The 19,912-nt window shown below is 43.1% G+C and overlaps 2 protein-coding genes across 2 annotated transcripts in view; both read left to right on the top strand.

Moving 5' to 3' along the window:
• Positions 1-11,582, top strand: g2e3 (G2/M-phase specific E3 ubiquitin protein ligase). The gene is made up of 17 exons (XM_015969423.3): positions 1-122; positions 709-782; positions 1,402-1,499; positions 2,974-3,075; positions 3,621-3,745; positions 4,054-4,222; positions 4,463-4,569; positions 6,445-6,561; positions 7,472-7,596; positions 7,687-7,750; positions 7,827-7,997; positions 8,070-8,209; positions 8,430-8,614; positions 8,717-8,889; positions 10,479-10,518; positions 10,648-10,819; positions 10,927-11,582. Exons 2-17 carry the CDS (start codon positions 725-727, stop codon positions 11,226-11,228), a joined length of 2,148 nt encoding a protein of 715 aa, XP_015824909.3. The 5' UTR covers positions 1-122; positions 709-724; the 3' UTR covers positions 11,229-11,582.
• A 640-nt stretch (positions 11,583-12,222) lies between these two features.
• scfd1 (sec1 family domain containing 1) overlaps positions 12,223-19,912 on the top strand; it is a 33,336-nt gene continuing 25,646 nt past the window's right edge. The window contains exons 1-8 of the mRNA XM_015969422.3: positions 12,223-12,455; positions 13,813-13,883; positions 14,774-14,862; positions 15,943-16,033; positions 16,582-16,704; positions 19,039-19,126; positions 19,311-19,400; positions 19,554-19,609. Of these exons, the coding sequence (XP_015824908.3) occupies positions 12,425-12,455; positions 13,813-13,883; positions 14,774-14,862; positions 15,943-16,033; positions 16,582-16,704; positions 19,039-19,126; positions 19,311-19,400; positions 19,554-19,609 (639 nt within the window). The 5' untranslated portion in view covers positions 12,223-12,424. The remainder of the gene's footprint in view (positions 12,456-13,812; positions 13,884-14,773; positions 14,863-15,942; positions 16,034-16,581; positions 16,705-19,038; positions 19,127-19,310; positions 19,401-19,553; positions 19,610-19,912) is intronic.

The raw sequence follows: 19,912 nt of genomic DNA, 5'->3' as shown, positions 1-19,912 counted from the left end.
GAAAAGAGGGAAATTTAAACTGGAAGGCGTCAGAAGCTGCAGACGTAAACTGGAAATCGATTTACACAAAAAACGGACTCGTATTTGGACACAAACCAAAATTCTGCTTCCTTGGATGTAAAGTAAGAATTATTTAGTCGCTTCGTGAGTGATTTAACTTTTTCGTGTTCGTCGAGCGCTTAGTTATTCGTGTCTACGTTCGATCAAGTTCAGATGTTCGAGTGTTTTAAAGAATCCATTGTTTGAAAAAGTGTTCTTATTTAACTCAACCTAAAATATTATTTGGTTAAACTTTCAAAAATCACGAATGTATTGTGTTCTCTTTGTGAGTTTTGGGTTTGACTTGGTTACATTTATGTTCCCTCCGAGTCGGTTAGCTGAGTTGGAGCAGTTCAAATGTTCACCAGTGGATCACAGGGGGACAGACTTATATCCAATCTTTCAGGGGCAATTCTGTAGGTGATGCACCACAACTTTGAATTTGTGTGTGTGTGTGTGTGTGTGTGTGTGTGGGGGGGGGGGGGGTGGAGGTGCAGGAAGATGATTATTAGCAAGGTATACCCAATAAAGTGGCCAGTCAGTGTACACATTGTTGGTGTGGTTGTGCTTCAGGAGGCTGAAGCATGTTTTTTTTTCTTTGTGTAGATGATCTAAATGGTGTGTTTTATTCATGACGATGATTTGCTAGCCTTCATCATTCGCCAACAGGTGGAAAACAACCAGTATGAAGAAGAGGGTCAAGATGCCTCGCTCCACCGATGGATCCACCAAGCAAGAAGATCGTGAGTGATGTCCACACCTAAACCTGTTCTTCATAACGGTGATAAACAATCTGGGGTTCATGCCCCCCCCCCCCCCCCCCCAAAAAAAAGAGGGTCCCAACAAATATCCTATGCTGAGGTTGTGAGGTTACTAGGATTACATTTGTGAAAACTATTTTATAAAACCCCAATGACACAATAAATAGTACAATCTAAACTTTGCAAAAGAGCCATTCTGTAATGTCTTTATAAAGTTTGTACTAAGGTCTGATCTGACTACAAGGTGTCATCAACCTGTGACTTTAACTGCCCTGGTACTACATGTTACAATGGGCATCTTCATGGTCATGTTCATCATGGTGGTTATTGTGGCCAAACTGTAACTGAAGAGCTGCAAAAGGCTCCAGCTCCCTGGGATAGACCCAATACTGGTTGACCAACTCAGAGCAGTATGCAGAAAACATGAGACTCAGGTGGTAATACCTAAGACTTTCATGCTTAATGGTCCAGTAGAGCAAAATGTTTGGAGTTACAAACTGTAAGAAACTTAGGTCAGTTTGTAGAAGTTCTAGAATCTGTACACACCACAAATGGAAGCTTGTAACTATGGATTTGTGTATGTGTGTGTGTGTGTGTCCAGACTGTGTTCTGTGTCGATTCGCTGATGATGACCCAGCCTTGTATGGAGAAAAGGTCAAGCTCAAGGATCACAACCTCTCCGTCCACTACTTCTGTTTGGTGAGTTTTACTAAAGGTTAAACTCTTCATCATCACGACGTCCTGAGGGACCTTTCGGTTCAGAGTGAGTGAAGACATTTTTATCCTTCTGGAACATCCTATTGTAACGTTTGTAAGTGGTTACTTTTAGTAAATTGTAAATAAAATATAAAAGTATTCAGTAAAATTTAATATTTTATAAAAAATATTAATTATCAATATTATTGAACCTTTAGTATTCGATTGATGATGAAACTAGGTAATTTGGGTAACGCCAGGAAAACGACACTAATCATTTGACACAGGGGCAAAAATATAGTTTATAAAAATCTATTTACTACTATATTTCTATGATGATGTAATGCACATGATTATAAATGGTGATTCAAAGTGATATCAAACGAGACAATGAATGAACTCCGATGAAACATGACCATGCATGTTTAAGAGCTTCACTAAGTGACTCAGAAAGGTGTGATGTCTTGGTTTATAAAATAAATTTGACTGTTTAATGCGGTTTAACAAGTTATCAAATTAAAATTGACTCATCAAACGCCAGTGCAGAAATGCGGTCCCACATGTGTATGGAGACTCCTCTGCGATCCTGCTGAGCTAAAGTTCTCCTTGGAAAGCAAAATGTTTGACACCTGGATGTCACGGGCCGTATTCGCACCAGCTGGTCAGAGGTCGACTCCCGGGCTGCAGGCGGACCGTTTCACAGCTCATGAGTTGTTTGTAGATGATGGAGTAAATAATAATAATTGTTTTATTTTGATAGGACAGCTCTTTCTGGCGCTAAAAACTAATCCACAGAAAAAGCTGGCTTGATTTCCCCTGGGATGATAATTTTAGCATACGCTGGAAGCTTCTGCAGGAACTGAAATGCCTAACATTTCTTATTTATCAGTTCTTGACAAATCCGAATCTAACAAGTGTAAATGGGCATTAACAGGATCCTCAGCCGCTTAGAAAAGCTTATTTCACTTAATATGAAGTAAATATGTTCCTTTGTTAATATACCAATATTAAAATGTGAATATACTGATAATTTAAGATCTTTAATACACCAAATAAGTCTACCTGTTGAATTTTATAATGAAATAAAGCATTATTTCCAGAATAAACATTTGTGTTGATTCATTTTTTAATATAAAATGATTATTAAACCACTTTAGATAAACATTCATTATTTAATGTAATTGTTCTTAACCTGTAAAGTGAAGAAATCATTTTATGAGCCAGAATAAGATATTTTTATTAAAAGGAAGTTGGATAAAAGTCTTGTCTCCTTTAGAGATGTCTTGTGAGGAGACCTTGAAGTCAATAAGGATACAGAAAGGTCAGGAGATATTCATTAATGCCTCTTCCTGGTGTCGGGCCAACACGACCTGTCTTGGGCAGGAAGTTAACTTTTGGGAAACTGATGAACCTCTTAGAGTGGTGTACCTCAGGTGTTTTCAGTGTGTGAGTGAATGTAAATTTGTTGGTTTACCAGCTAACGTCTAATGGAATTTACCAACGAGGAGAAGAAGATGAGGGCGTCTTTGGATTCCTGGTGGAGGACATCAAACAGGAGGTCAGAAGGTCGAGTCGACTGGTAAGTAGCTTGGTGAACTACCCAGTTCATTTGATCGTCGTTCATATTAAAATAGGATGTTTTGTTTAGTCAGATGACATTATTTATGTTTATGTATTTAGCAGACGCTTTTGTCCAAAGCGACTTACAAGAGATAATCGGCATGTTGCCCTTGAGGCTAACAACAACAACAACTTGACATCAGTCATGGAGAGGAGGGAACAAGGAGTGGACAGTAGAGAGGGGGGACGGGTGCAGGGAGGGTGCTAGTTAAGAAGATGCTCTCTGAAGAGCAGGGTCTTCAGGAGTTTCTTGAAAATTGAAAAGGAAGCCCCTGTTCTGGTAGTGCTTGGAAGGTCATTCCACATTTGTGGAACGATGCATGAGAAGAGCCTGGATTGTCCTGAGCGTGGTGTAGGCACTGTTAGCCGACGATTTTTAGACTTTTTATCTTTTTTTAACCAGTCTGGATCTGTTTAACAAGTTTATACAGAAACTACCCATCTCAGGACAGAGTCTAGCTGTTTGACCTTTGTCCTGTTTGGGTGCTGGGTGTGTATCTCCAGAGGTGTGTTGGCTGTAAGAAGAAGGGAGCATGCGTTGGCTGTAACATCACAAACTGCAGAAAGACGGTGCACTACCCCTGTGGGAGGAAACACAAATTCATCTCACAGTTTACTGGACTGTTCCCGTGAGTTCTGACACAAGCTAGTATAGTATTACTGAAAATGCTTTATTGTGCTGTACATACAATGTAATCACACATACACACACAACAATAAACACTCACAAGAATGTGCAATTAATTTTTGTCAGGACTCCATGGAGCATAGTTAATTTAGGGTATTTCAAAAACTCCAATAGCCAAATGAAGAAGTACCTTAAGTACCAGTTTCATTTTGCTCTTTAGGCATAAGAAAGCCTCCTTGGTAAATCCAAATGGATGAAAAATTCTATGTGAAGGAAGAAGCTCAAGTTTTTTGTCCTGTCTCTGTTCAGGACTTACTGCCAAGATCACAGTCCTTCCCAGTCCTTGTCCCTGGGGTCGGACTCCAGTCTCCCTCACTCCTGCTCCATCTGTTTGGACTCCATCGAACCGGTTCTGTCCTACTCTATTCTGAAATGTCCATCCTGCCACGCCAGCTGGTTCCACAGAGACTGTGTGCAGGTAGAGTAAGTTTAGAGAAACCAGGTTTCACAGGTTTCATCTAGTGATGTCCCGATGCAACCTTTTCACTTCCAATACGATACCGATATCAATCCGATACAATATATTTAACCTATTTTCTACTTGAGAAACTTGATGTGTTGTCTTCTTGTTCTCTCGGTCAGATTAGAATGTGGAGTTGGTTCTTGTAGTTTAGCATAGTAAAACCCCTCTAATTTCCTGGTTGTGTCTGTGTGTCAGCGTCAGGCCCACAGTGCAGGCCTCTTCTTCTTCAAGTGCACTCTTTGTAACAACAAAGACCAGTTCCAGGAGGAGATGCTCAGGATGGGGATCTTTATCCCAGAGAGGTAACACAAACACTGTTTCCTCACCAGTAACAGCCCTTTTCCACCAGAACCTCAGCACAGCCCAGTTGGGTTGGTACGGTGTGGTTTCAAGGCGTTCCCACTAGTAATATGTTTAAGCACTTTTTTTTTTTATAAACGGCTTCACTGTCATTCTAAGCGTACTGAGCCAGGCCAAAAATGTAAAGAAAGAGACTGTCACTGATGGGCCAGGAGGCGGAGTCAACGGTTGCTCCAGCGTGCTCCGCCTTGCTGCCCACAGCCTTTTCTAGGTCTCTTCTCAGTCTGACGAAAGCCACAGAATGTTCAACAGCGTCTCCATGTTGTCTTTTTTGTGTAGCTGTATTTTTATAACTCTGGGGCTGTTCCACTACGACGAGCCCACCCACCAGAGCCATTTCTAAGTTGTAATGGAAAACCACCTGAACCATGTTGAGTAGGAACTTCTGGAGAAGGGCCACAAACTCCATACCAGGGACCTCATGTATAAGACATCCTGGCGTTCGCCTTTTTCCACACAAATATTCAAATTTATCAGTATTGAAGTGAGCTTGTGAACTTCATGTCTGGTGTACGCACATTTCTACAATTATTGCAAAACTTAGTAGGCAGGCTGGGTGACTATTAAAATACACTGAACAAAAATATAAATGCAACACTTTGGTTTTGCTCCCATTTCTCATGAGCTGAACTCAAACATTTGAAACTTTTTCTACATACACAAAACACCCATGACTCTCAAATATTGTTCTGAAATCTGTCTATGTGTGTGTTCGTGAGCACTTTTCCTTTACCAAGATAATCCATCTCACCTCACAGGTGGGTGCCCCATATCAAGGGGCTTTTGTTCAGTGTAACTCGGGCTGGGGTTCCCTCTCACACTGGAAACGTATGATGAACAATAACACATCAAAGTGTTGCAGTGACATGAGTGGGTATTAAAACAAAAACATCTGCAGGACATATTAGCCCCCATTAGCATATGTAAATTAAGACGAGTCAAGGGGAGGAACCTGGTGATTCCTCATGAGGCCCAATCCTATGTTGGTCAGGATGCATGTTAGATATTTTGATGTATTACTGTCTCAAATGTTCCTCTTTCAGTAATCATATGTTAATAAGAAAGCCACAGAGGGCTTTCTCCTTTCCTCCTAGCTGTGGAATGTGGCTGATAAGTCCTGATGTTTGTCTGCATGGGGGTTGGAGAGTAGCCTGCCTAACATGTATCTCTGGTTACTGAGTTTCTGGCTGTCAGTCATAAATTAAGACTTCCTTTGGGAAGGCTCTGCTTGGCAACAGGAAAAGCTAGCAGGCTGAATGGGTCACCCCTGTAACTTGAGACTTCCTTTTTAGAAGGTCCCGCCTTAGATAGAAGCAACAGTGTTTATTGGTTAAGTGTGACAGTGGTGTATGGTCCTTTGTCATGTCTGCCTGTGTTTCAATGAAACCAAGCTGTGGTGCAGAGGGAGGCCAGAGTAAATCGGACAGAGGCCTGGGACAGGCTTTTGGCTGGTTGGTCTTCGCTGTCTCCTCACATCGTTAAAAAACCTAATGACTTCCTCTCCTGTGTGGTTTCATTTCACGGTTTCATTTCAGGGTTCATTTAAGGGTTCAGTTTCAGGATAAAAAAAAATACCCAACAATGTACACAGGAAATGTGGTTGGATCCGTGAGGACACACACGTTGATACATCTGGGTTTGTTTGTGCAAACGGGCTTTCTGAATTAATTTCCATCGTTTAGTAGGACATCTGTCTTTGCACATGAGGGCCCTGGTCTTTCAGTAGAGCTGTCCTGTTTGTTCCAGTTACTGCCAACAGAAAACCTGACTCCTTGTGTGTTTTAGTAATGATGCAGTCTTTTTTTCCGCCTGTGCAGAGATGCATCATGGGAGTTGGAGGCAAACGCATATTCCGAGCTTCTGGAGGTTTACGAGCATTGCGATTCTCTGATCTGCCTCTGCAGCGACGGACGCACGTTCTCAAACAAGAGTGGGTACGTTGGGTTCTGCTTTCAGCTGCGGAGTAAAATCCGTGAACTGTCTCAGTTGTTTATAAACGGATCCAAATTAGCTAAACAACAAAGCTAAGGGAGTTTCCAAGATGACGGCTAGTGTTGAAAACGGGGGGTGGGGGTTTCTCCCAGAACACTCCGTCTAATACATCATTTTAGCTTGCTCAACGAAGGCTTTTCCAGCTCGATGTCTGCAATGTATTAATCTCTTTCGCCTGATAGATGTTTTGGAAGTGTTTTTATAAGATTTTGTTAACTTCTTGTGTCAAGGCACTGTTATGTGAAAGGGACTCCATCCCCCATAATGCCTTGCTGTGTGGAATTGACCCAGGTGTTCAACATCAGCTGTTTTTGCCTTTTAATAGGAACTCTCTGGATGAACATTTACAATTCCTAATGAAGGTCTGTTGACCGAAAGCTTGAACAAATATTCTTAACTAAAGTCTTTTATACAATCAAGTTTTAATATTCACACCCAGAGCTTCCATCTATAATCAAACACCCTAAAGCTTGAGCTGGAAGTCGTTGATGACAAATTGCCTTTTTGGTGCATGTGCGCTACTGTAGCTGCAATACCTACTCTGAACTGCATGGTGCTAAAGAGTCGAAACATTTTCACAAACTGGGCCTTTAATTTGTATATGGTAACCTACAGGACAGATAGAGTTTTAACTCTTCTTCTGGCCTTTGTCTGGGGCGGGGGACGTCCCTGTAGAGTTAACCTGCTCTGGCTCCTGGACCTGCATCACCAGCATCAACCAGACAGGTTGCTGTTGTTCTGATGTGCTGTGTAGCCTAACGTGCACGTAACATGCACAAGGTGCTCCTGCTCTTTTCTCTGTTTCAGTATGTGAAGGACAAGAATTAAGAACGGTTCTGTTTCTGGTTCCAGCTGGTTTATGGTGATCCGGTGCTGCCTGTGTGGATCCAGGGGGACTCACAGGAAATGTTCAGGACTGAAGTTGGACGCTAGAGACTGGGCCTGCTCCGACTGCACCAGGGCTACTAATAAAAGAGGTCTGACCTGGTTGCTGGTGTGTCTTTGCTAAACAAAGGTCCAGCTGCTGAGCTCCTCCACTAACTAGTCGTTGTTGTTGACCACTTTAGCATTCCTGGTTACACCCCCCCGTGCAGGTCAGAGAAGAAATTTGCTGTCCAAACACAGTAAAAGGTATACATGTCCATTTCTGCCCTGTGGCTCTGAGCAAGATTCAGTGTTGGTAGAGTTTTGGTTCTGTCTCTTTCAGAGCCAGTTTACCCGTAAGACCTGAGTCACCTGAGGAGATCCTTCAATCCATAGTCCCTCAACATCATCCTTTCAGTGTGGAGCTTGAGGTGGATGGAGATCAGGCTCTGTCAGCTGGTCTGGACCTCGTCAGGAGGCCGGACTTTGACCCCACACACACACTGTTGATCAGGTCTGAAGACAAATACATATTTACTCCTGTTTGTCCCGACACCTTCTGTTGTGACGGTCTTTTATCTTTCAGATTCAGAGATGAGCAGTACGCAGCCCAGGATGAAGACACAGCCAGGACATTCTTCCTGAAGCTGCTCTTGCAGCAGATCCATAACTCTGAGGTGTTTGAAGGTCCAAGTGGATGCAAAAACCTGGCCCTGGACTCCCAGGGTTAGAAGACTTTTTTTTAAAAATCAGAAACTAACTCAAATACATGAGTAGAAACCTTTTAATTCAGTTTGATCCAAAACCAGTTCAGAGCCAACATTGTCTCAAAGCACAACACATCAATAAGTAGTTCAGATCAGGTCCGGTCCACTTCAGTAAAGTGTGTGTGTGTGTGTGTGTGCTTGCGTGCGTGCGTGTGTGTGTGTGTGTGTGTTCATTCCAGCTCTCCGTGATGACTCGTACTTTGACCTGGGCTGCCTGTTGGCCCTGTCCCTGGCCCATGGCGGACCACCTGTGGGGTTCTTCTCCCCGGCTCTGTACCAGTGTCTGTTTAACTATCCGGCCAACCGCCCTCTCTCTCTCAGGCACATGACCCCTGACACACACCTGACCCACCAAGTCCGACAGGTGAGTGCAGGACAGAGTCTGACCTTTAACCTCACAGCTCCTGCACACACATCATTGACATTATGAAGTTAGAAGCTGACTAGCTGGTATCTATGGTTTCAGATTGCAGAGGCAGAATCTTTAGATAAGTTGAGAGAAGCCATGGCAGCTAGCTGGGAGTTCCTGGAGTTAGCTGGCTGTAACCAACCAGTCAGGAGCCTGCGGGAGAGAGAAGTACTGGTGGAGGACTTGGTCAGCTTCACCATGATCACAAGGATGCAGCTCCCACTTCAGAGGTGAGACAAATTGAGTCAAAAGTACCAAGGCCAGCCCCTGGTCCTGAAACAAGTCATTAAACACCAAGTCTTCCCCCGAACCTAAACAGAGAGCATGTGCCGTATTTTCCGGACTATAAGTCACACTTTTTTTTCATCGTCTGGCCGGACCTGCGACTTATACTCCAGAGCGACTTATATACCAAATTATTTAGGCTGCTGTGGGCCGGCTCCGGACCAGGAATGAGCTCCCCTTCCCCGCTAGGAATAAAAAGCACACAGCCATCACCTGCTGGAGCCTGTTGCACGCTGTTGCGCACTGGATCTGGCCCAGGTTTCAGCTCCTCTGCCCAGCCATCACCTGCTGGGCATGGCTGCTCCTCCACCCCGCCATCACCTGCTGCAGCCTGCGACCCAGGAATGAGCTATCCTCGCCCGCTGGGAGGGTTTGAAACACCTCCATCCTCTGCTGGAGACTGTGGCGCACTGCTGCACCCGCGTTGCTTATTCTGTTATCGTTACCGGTACTTGTCTTGCAAAGTGAAATACTTGGTCTCAGATTTTGTAATTAAAATAATAAAATTTCCCCCCAAAATGTGACTTATATGTTTTCTTCTTCATTATACATTTTATGGCTGGTGCGACTTATAGTCCGGAAAATATGGTAACCAGTTCATTGCCCTACTGGTATGAGTGTCTGCCCTGAGAATGGGAGATTGTGGGTTCAAATCCACAGTCAGGCCATACCAAACCCAGTACACTCAGCATCAAGGGGTTGGATGGGGGGGCTAAACCACAAAATAGTTCCTGGGTCTGCAGCTCACCGCTCCCCTAAGGGATGGGTTAAATGCTGAGGTATAATTTCACCAGTGTGTGGCGACTAATGGGACTTTAAACAAGATGTCGCAGCAAGAAGAGGCAGAGAAAATTGTCCCAAAAAAGGTTCAACAACATGACAATATTTGGATTTTTACAAGTCTGGAAAAAAAATCAAACAAGTGAATTTGTAGAGAATCGATAAAACCAAATCTGGTAACACAGCCATGTGTTTTATCATTAAGTTATTATATTAAATGGTCAGGGATGCAGTTCAAATATATGATCTACTTGTTTTCATAGTTATCGATAACTATTGATATTGATCATTGTGAATTTTTTTATCGATATGCATTTTCCATATATCGTCCAACCCTAATACCGACATCAGTTATGCCACCAAGGTGCTGTGGACTTAAACAAAACTGATAAAATCAACCATAAAAGAAGCACAAACACAATAAATCAAGTTAAATAAAATAGGATGAGGTAAAAACCAGAAAATAGGTCTTCAGCTTTGTTTTAAAACTGCCACAGATGAAGAATCTTATCTAAAATGGAAGCTTGTTTCATGACTTTGGACCGAGGAAGCCCCATTACCACATGTCTTCAAAGGAGACCTTGGTAAAACAAGCAAGCATAGCTGATGGTTCGAATTTAGACGGTAGGTCTTTAGTGTGACATGCTGCAGGAGACAGTTACCTCCCTCCATGTCTCATAGCTCTGTATGGGTGTGAGCTGACATTTAACTGGACGATGTGATGATTTATTGTTTGTCTGGTTTTGTCTTGTAGGTTTCGTGAAGGTCTGCAGACTTTGGGTGTCGGTGGTCAGGTAATGTTTGTCTAATTATTTCTGTTAGTGGACAGAAATCCTCTAAATAAGTCAAATGTTGTTGATGTGTTGTGGGATGGACTCGAGTCAGAAGCACGTGAGCTAATAGTGGTTTTTGATCTGATCCAGGTTCAGCTCTTCCCTTCGGTCTTCTACCGTGTGTTCTGTGAGTCTGCAGAGCGCATCACAGCTCAGACTCTCAGCCAGGTTTTCACCATTAGCTTCTCTGAGCAGCAGGACAAACTGGAACGAGAGACACCCGTTGTCACCTTTTGGAGACACTTCCTGCTGGAGTGTGAAGGTAGAATGATGATCTAAGCTTTTATTCATCGACGATTTAACAGACTCAGACAGAGGATTGGTATCAGAGTGTTTGCTATTCTGAGTGACCACCTCCCTTTTCCACAGTTGGAAGAAGCTCCATCTCTCTGCAGGACATCCTCTGCTTTGTCATCGGAGCCGACAGGCTTCCACCAGCCGACCTCCTACCTCCTCCTTCTATTTCCTTCCTCCACCAGTCCACCTCTCCCCAAGCAGAACTAAAAGAGCAGGAGGAAAGTGAGGGAAAGTCATGGGAGGAGGCGCTTTTTCCTCAGAGCAAACCAGAATCCAACAGCCTCCTCCTGCCCGTCACCTCTTCCTACAAGACTTTCAAGCACTCTATGGAGCACGCCATCAGCCTCCATGTTCACCTCCGACATTCAGAGTGAGAACCAGATGGCGATCCTGTTTATAAACGTTCTTTAAAGAGTAATGTTCATACTCCTGTTTTTATTGTTGCTGTCATCAACTATTATAGTCAATGTGTGTGTGTGTGTGTGTGTTTTCTTATATTTGTTGTTATGTTGGTGCTATTTCATATGTCAGACATTTTTAAGAGTAAGAATTTAAATGCTTGACAGATTATCTAAAGTGTTGGATGAGCAGACTCAACTTTTTTGGTTTATGTTTGAGTTTCAAATGTTTCCCTCTATTTAGTAGAATCCAAGGCAGCAGTGTCTGGCTGGAAACCCCTATGTTGTTCATTGGTGATAATCTCACAAATAAAAAAACGTAAAAATAAATGTATTTCAAGTTGTATGCTCTATATAATTTACTTTTATGAAAGGGCACTGGACGGACAGAGGACAGCCTTTGTGGTTGATGTGGCAACACCAAATGATGCAACATCAGGAAAAAGGAACAAGAGAAACTAGAGAGGTACCAGGGCCTCAAAGAACCCGAGAAAGTCTGGAGAGTGGAGACATCGATGTTACCCTTGGTCATCGGGGCACTCACCCCCAAACTGGAGGAGTGGCAAAAGCAGATCCCAGGAGAAACATCAGACATCTCAGTCCAGAAAAGTGCAGTTCTAGAAACTGCTAACCACAGATCCCTCAAGCTCCCAGGCAGGGGCGGAGCTTGATATGTGCAACATGTGCGGCCGAACAGGGCGGCAGTCGGGGGGGGAGGGGGGGGGGGTTAATTTCCTTTTATTTTTTCTGCATCAACCAATACATAAACAAAACATAAAAATTGCATATTCTTCATAATAATAATAGTGATGATAATAAACAACAAAGTTGTAGGTGTAATTTTTTTTTCTTGTGTAGGGGTGTGTGTGTGTGTGTGTGTGTGTGTGGGGGGGGGGGGGTCACAGTGGGTTCTCGCACAGGGCGCCATTTAGGCTAGCTCCGCCTCTGCTACCAGGCCTCTGGTGAAGGACCCGGGCTTGGAAGGAGACCACCCATGGAGGGTGAGATGGCAATTTATATTTATTTACCTATCCAGCGTTAGTGTTTCCAGGATAGCTTGTAGGAATAGTCAGAGTGAGCCATCCTAATTTCACGCCCCCTGTCTGAAGTGGAATGACGTGAGGTTGATGCCACGTCACGCAGATGCTCCGTCACCACTATCAACATAAAACATGGCGACGTCTGTTCGCGATAAGCAGACCGGTGAGTGAAACTAGTTGTTTTTTCACCAGTAAAGCCAACTGTCAGTGGTAGAAAGCAGTGAAACCGAGTAGCGTAAAGTTTTATCCGAACTCGGATTATTATTCCAGGTTTGTGAAGTCTCCAACCGGCTTCATCCAGCCTGCTTCATCAGCTAGCTAGCTAGCGTTGAGCTGCTAACAGCTGTGTGTCTTTTAACCATGGTTTTAACTCGTCCAGTTATCCGCTAAAGAAACAATTTCTACACAGAAATACAATTAGAGCAAAAACCAGTTGTCTAAACGCGTTATTCATCTGTTCCTGGTGTGAGCTAGCTGCTGCTAATAACAATTTGTTTACTTGGGCTTTTGAGCCACAGGAGTTAGACTTCAAATGTAACATACTCAAAGGGGGTAATTATTGTAATTATTGATGGATACATTAGTCATTTGTAAGAAACGATCTGCTTTAGTTCCGATGCAAGATCAGGGTTAATAGAATATAATAGACTATTAATCCCACAGTGGAAATTCACTTGCTACAGCAGCACATAGAGAGGGAAGGAGAAATGTGGAGTTAGGTCCGAGAGGATGCTGTAGAGTTGGATGTAGAGGTCAGGGTAGGTCGGTGATGGGGTTTATCAGGTGATCATGAATAAAAAACTTAAGTTGAAAATGAAATAAAATCAGCATCTTTAAGTAAGAGAGGGAAAATGACATCAGAACCTTGGAGAGAAATAAACATTTCTGTAATAATCAGGGTCAGTTTATTACAGCCGCTGGCGACAATTATTGTATTCCAGTTTTTAAGTTTATAACATCTTTTGTTGGAATGCTGACCATTTTTTGGGACCATGTGCCAATTTTACAACACATACATATTGGGAGGAGCTTGGTCTCATCTGTGTGTGTGTGTGTGTGTGTGTGGGGGGGGGGGGGGCTGTGATTACTGTTGATTATTCCAGGGGTGTGTGATTTGATCAACAGTAGCTCAGTAGGTAGAGCAGGTTGCCTCATGATGGAAGAATTGCGGGTTTGAGTCCATCTCCCGTCACGGGTATCCTGCTGTTGTTTCCTTGAGAAAGACACTTCACCTGACTTGCCTGTGTTGGTGGTAGTCAGAGGGGTCAATGGCACTAAATGACTACCTTGCCTCTGTCAGATCGCCCCAGGGCAGCTGTGGCTACACAGTAGCTTACAATCACTAGCAGTAGGTGAACGTGAGAGTGTGTGAATAATCCATAAATCCAATCTATTTTAATTATTATTATCACAACTATCGGGGGATGTGTTTTCTGAATTTACACCTTGTTAGTACTAATTATTTTCTGTTGTAAACAAGTTTAAGACAATATTTCAGTGACTTGTTTGTGTTTGTGCAGTTGCTTTAAAGCGCATGCTGAACTTCAACTCTCCTCCTCTGAAGAAAGCAGCAGCCGAGCCTGTATGGAAGGTAAAGCCACACACGCAGAAACTAAAGTCACCAAAAGCGGGATGTCTGATATTTGGATTGAAATGTAATATCGGAGATGATCTGTATCAGTTTTGAACATTTTACAGACACGACCTTTACATACCATTTTATTATCAACCTATTCAGCTACTTCTCCTCTCACTCAAAATGTCAAAATATGACAAATCTAATGTTTATTTTTAGAGATATTTCTGTTGTTTGGCACCATTGTCCTAACTAAAATCAAAGTAATTTCTCAAGATGTTTACACAGATGACTTAATGTTTCAGTATGCGCAATAGGAGATATGTGATGTTAGTTACCTGAAGTACTTTATTTTTTTTTTATCAGAAATTAGAAGTTAGCTTTATTACCAATATCCGATGTTGCCCGATATCCAACATCTTTACCCAAAACGAATGCATGATAAACAGACTTTTAACTGTATAAAATCGATGTAGGACCCTTCATGTCTGTAGAGTTCTGATTGGATTCTTAGTCATTAATCATCGTTGGAGTGTTTTTTTTTAAGATTTCTAATCTGTTAAAATGAAAGAAAAACTGGAAAAGGATTATGGATTTCTTAAAGCATGCTTTCAAAATAAATGAGTCTAAATTTATTAAAAAGCTGTGATTTTTAGATTTAAATTAATTGATTTAATTAGTTATGACTTAAGGTCTTGTGTGTTTTGTTCAGACCGGCAACTATTTCAGACACAAAAGAATTTAAAGTCATTTTTAGTAAAAGTTTCTCTTCAGCTGAGTTTTCCATTAAACCAAAATTTAATTGGAAGATGAACATGACTCTATAAGAGAGGGGGAGATGGATTTATTGTGTGTGTGTGTGTGTGTGTGTGTGTGTGTGTGTGTGTGTGTGTGTTTGTTTCCAGGTGCTGATTTACGACCGGTTTGGCCAAGATATAATTTCTCCACTGCTTTCTGTCAAAGAGCTGCGAGACATGGGCATCACGCTTCACCTGTAGGACCTGTTTATTATTCTGAGACTAAATTAACACACATCAGATCCCGCAGTGACAGAGAAAACCTATTTTCTATATTAAAATGATGGGTGACCAGAACCTCCATGCTGAACATGTACTCTGTAGAGCTCTCGTTTATCAAACATTCCTAGAAACTGTCCAATATTCCTTCCCACGAATGAAATGTAGAATGTTCGTATGAACAGTCTAAATCCTGATCTATGAAGAATGCGGTGGCTTCTCGTACGCATGTTCCTCTGCAATCGTCCGATAAATCCCACCTGTGTGTACCCAGGTGCTCATGTCCATTATCAGTCATTTACATACAGAAACGCCCTCAGTTTACCATTTTTGGTCACGCTACGTCCTCAGCACATGAGGGAATTCCCTGAGTTTTTCCCAAAAAACCCACAAAAACTTAATTGACAGTGAGATCGAGACACTTGCTGCCAAAGGGCAAAGGAACCAAACAAGTTGCATGTAAGCATGCAGCTCATTAGATATTCATGTCTAGGCGTGGTGGGCGGGGGAATCTTTTCATGGTAATGGTTTATTATGGGGTTGTAGTTGTCCAGTTTTCAGCACTCCTGGAACATTTAGACCACCAACAAAATGTCATATGCTTTAGAGACTCAAAGAACAGTTTCCAATTGTAAATGAACAGTATTCTACTGCCACTTTAACCCCTCTATTAGGCTGATGTTTCTGGGCCGACACACCACGCCGTTTGCCATCAGTATCATTCAAACAGATTCCTTAAAGTGTTCTCCTCACTGAATAAGCATTCTGAGTGTAACATTGGCCTCTGTCTGCAGCTGGACAGCTCTAAGAGGCTTAAAGGCACAGTGTGTAATATTTTCACTTGTTTACGCTCATACTCGATGCATACCATTTACAAACTTGTCCTTTTTCATATCTCTGACCAACGTCTGTACTAAGTATTCCTGTTAGAATTAGCTGTTGGTAATCTGACTGATGTTTGTCCTCAGATGTTTCTACTGTTTTGTCTGTATGCTTAATTATTATACATTCATTGTGTGTGTGTGTGTGTGTGTGTGTGTGTGTGTGTGTGTTTCCAGCCTCCTTCACTCAGACAGAGATCCCATTCCAGATGTTCCAGCTGTTTATTTTCTCATGCCCACAGAGGAGAACATCGACAGGATTTGTCAGGTGATTTCACGTTTAACTGACCTGACGGTGGAAACACCTCTGAATCAGTCTGGTTTCGGGTCATCAGTTACCGCGCAGCGCTGCCTCAGAGGTCGTGATGTTTGTGGTTATTTCTCATTTTGAAACATTCTTAATGTCACCTTTACTCATCGGTTATGAATAAAATGTAATTTGATTGGAGGTTTTTCAAACATCCTGTCAGCCTGTCCTCAGAGGTGGAGAATACTTTAAGGGGTTTTATCATCACTGTGAACAAGTTAATCTTCATTTACTCAAGATTACAGATTTCCATGAAGGACTGATTTTACATTTTAATCTAAACTAAGCTACAAGCAGGAATGAAACATCGTATTAACCCTCCTGAGAATCTAGATGACTCCCCACCCAACGGAGCTGAGACGGGCTCAGACTCCCTTATGGCTGAACCCAATAATACACAGTTAATGCCAGATGTAGGGTAATGTTTATGACTTTGGTCCCTGTGTGTCGATGTGCCTGTGATGAACCCAAACTAGTGTTCAGTCTGACGGTGTGCCCTGTGTGTGCAGGACCTGAGGAACCAGCTGTATGAGTCCTACTACATGAACTTCATCTCAGCCATCAGCAGAAGTAAACTGGAGGACATCGCCAGTGCTGCTCTGGCTGCTAATGCTGTTAGCCAAGTCACAAAGGTTACCATGGTTACATCTGACTCTGTACATCTCGCTGCCATGTGTTGTGTTCAGTGAGCATTTTTCATGCTTTTGTTTCAGTTTTTTTTTTTTTGTTCGAAGATATTTTGCAAATGTTCTAAGCAAGGTCTACTCTGAGGTTCAGGAGAGGAGGTTCCTGTTGATAGTTGAAGCTCAGATTGAGGAGGAGATATGCGGTTTTCATCCTGGCCATGGAACCACGGACCAGGGGCCTCATTCATCAAGCTTGCTTACGCACAAAATGGGGTCGGAAAACTGCATAAGCAACTTTCCACGCAAACTTTGGGATTTATGAAAGAAAACTTAGTGGAAAAATGTGCTCAACTTTAAGTTGACTAAGGACCTGGCTTACACACATTTTGGACATGGAGAGCACCTGCAGTGCTGCTGCTGAGAAGGATACAATTATGAAATCCTGCAGCTTTATCACTTGTACTGCTTCATTTTCACACAGAACAAGACCTCCGACACTCACACACACACACGCACGCACGCACACACACACACACACACACACAGCCTGAAGTGCAGAATATGGAATGCAGAATATCAACAGGGACAGATTGAGACAGAATGCCATGTGTCTGTGACAGTGTGTGTGTCCAGTCACTGATTGATCATGCGCCCTGGCTGCTTGGACAAGGGAGATCTCTGTTTGGGTGACTGGTTAGTGCGCGTGACTTTCACCCGGGAGTTTGGGGATTGAATCCCGATTAGACCATTTTTTTTTATATCAGCCACAGATCTCTCTGAAGAATTCACAACATTGACGGCTTCAGCAACGCTGTGCCACTCCGTGGATTTTCTCTTATTTGTTTTGCAAAAACACTTCCTGTCATTTCTCCACCTCACCCACAGGTTCCTCAATTTCTGCTTTTGTGAAATTGCGCTTCCTTGATCTACGGTCGCCATCGTCATTGGCGGAGCGCTGCAACAGCCGACTTATGTTTATGTTTATGTATTTAGCAGACGCTTTTGTCCAAAGCGACTTACAAGTGATAATCGGCATGTTGCCCTTGAGGCTAACAACAACAATAACAACAACAACATTGACATCAGTCATGAAGAGCAGGGGACAAGGAGTGGACAGTAGAGAGGGGGGACGGGTGCAGGGAGGGTGCTAGTTTAGAAGATGCTCTCTGAAGAGCAGGGTCTTCAGGAGATTCTTAAAAATTGAAAAGGAAGCCCCTGTTCTGGTAGTGCTTGGTAGGTCATTCCACATTTGTGGAACGATGCATGAGAAGAGTCTGGATTGTCCTGATCGTGGTGTAGGCACTGCTAGCAGACGATCCTGTGATGACCGGAGCGGCCGGTCTGAGACGTAAGCCTTTGCAAGAGGATTCAGGTAGATGGGAGCCGTACCATCTCGGACTTTGTATGCTAGTGTTAGCAATTTGAATTTGATGCGTGCTGCTAGCGGTAGACAGTGGAGCTCAATGAACAGAGGGGTGACGTGTGCTCTTTTTGGCTGATTGAAGACCAGACGCGCCGCTGCGTTCTGGACCATTTGAAGAGGTCTCACAGTACAGCCTGGAAGACCAGTTAGAAGGGCATTGCAGTAATCGAGGCGGGAGATGACAGTAGATTGCACCAGGAAGTGGGTGGCATGTTGTGGTAGGTATGGTCTGATCTTTCGTATGTTATACAGCGCAAAGCGGCATGAACGGGCAACAGAGGCAACATGATCTTTAAAGGTCAGGTGTTCATCAATCACAACACCCAGATTTCGAACTGCCTTTGAAGGAGCCAGAGATAGGAAGTCCTTTTGAATTGAGATATTGTGCTGTATGGATGGTTTTGCTGGGATGACGAGTAGTTCAGTTTTAGAGAGGTTGAGTTGGAGATGGTGGGATGTCACCCATTTTGATATGTCAGAGAGACAGTTTGATATTCGTGCAGAGACAGTGTGGTCGTCCGGTGGAAATGACAGATAGAGCTGCATAAGCGTGTGTATGCATGAGATCCACAAGGCACTTTGCATTGAGTATTTATGGCAGTAAGTGGGAGTGAGGGTGGGATGTGACTAAATTGCAGCTGAGAAACATTCTCGTTAGTCGATTGCGTGCAGCTGTGCGTACTTGGCGTAAGTACATTTTTTTTGCTGAGCTTAAGTACGGTTTTAGTAAGGATTCTACGCAATGTTTTATAAATGAGACCCCGGGTGAGGAGCTTGGACCTCTTGTAGTCCTTGGAGTAGAGCTGCTGCTCCTCCACATCAAGAGGAGCACATTTATTAACAAACTCTTTATTTTTATCATTTAATTCTACAGCTTTCATGTTGGTCTGGTTCATTAATGATTTCTGTGTGTTTAGGTGTTTGATCAGTACCTGAACTTCATCAGTCTGGAAGATGACATGTTCATCCTCTGTCATCAGAACAAAGAACTCATTTCCTACCATGGTAACGCACACACCTACCTTTCCTCTGCTCCTGATCCCAACCAGAACCCAGAACCTTCCTTTTTAGACATAACAGTAGTCTTGTTTCTTCTAAAGTACCACAGCTTTCTGCTCCATCTCTCCAGAGCAGCTGCTACTGTGGTCATGAAGAGACCTAATGACAAGTATCTCTTCCCCCCCTGCAGCCATCAATAGAGCAGATATCCAGGACACAGACATGGAGGCCATCATGGACACAGTTGTCGACAGCCTGTTCTGTTTCTTTGTCACTTTAGGTAAGTCCAACTGGTCTAAACACATCAGCATTGACCAGAGCTCTGTTTTAAGAGTTTGGTTAGCAAACGTAATTCCTCCTCCTATCACAGGCTACACATTAGTTGATCCTGACAGATTAACCTGATACTGTACTACCACCTCTGGTCCCTCAGGTGCGGTGCCAATAATTCGATGTCCCAGAGGAAATGCTGCAGAGATGGTAGCAGTGGTGAGTTGAAACTCTTAAAGTAACACTTAACGGGTTCTGCTGCTCCCTCCTACTGATTGAAAGCAAAACAACCCTGCCGCAGCCTGCTGTAGCTAGTGCTAACAATGAGCTACCGCTAACACGGACTAACTGATACTAAATAAACCAGGATGTGAAAAGATCCGCACTGTTGTACAAAAGATATTACTTACAAGTCCAGTAGCAACAAAGCCAGGTCACCACCAGTCCGTGATTTCATAGCCTCTTTTAGCTTCCTTAACCGAGTGTAGGCTGAGCCGATGTCCACTCTTGTTTTAGCTCTTT

The sequence above is a fragment of the Nothobranchius furzeri genome, chromosome 18 (genome assembly GCF_043380555.1).
Source record: "Nothobranchius furzeri strain GRZ-AD chromosome 18, NfurGRZ-RIMD1, whole genome shotgun sequence".
In the NCBI taxonomy this organism is placed as follows: Eukaryota; Metazoa; Chordata; class Actinopteri; order Cyprinodontiformes; family Nothobranchiidae; genus Nothobranchius; species Nothobranchius furzeri.
This window is presented reverse-complemented; position numbering and strand designations above follow the sequence as displayed.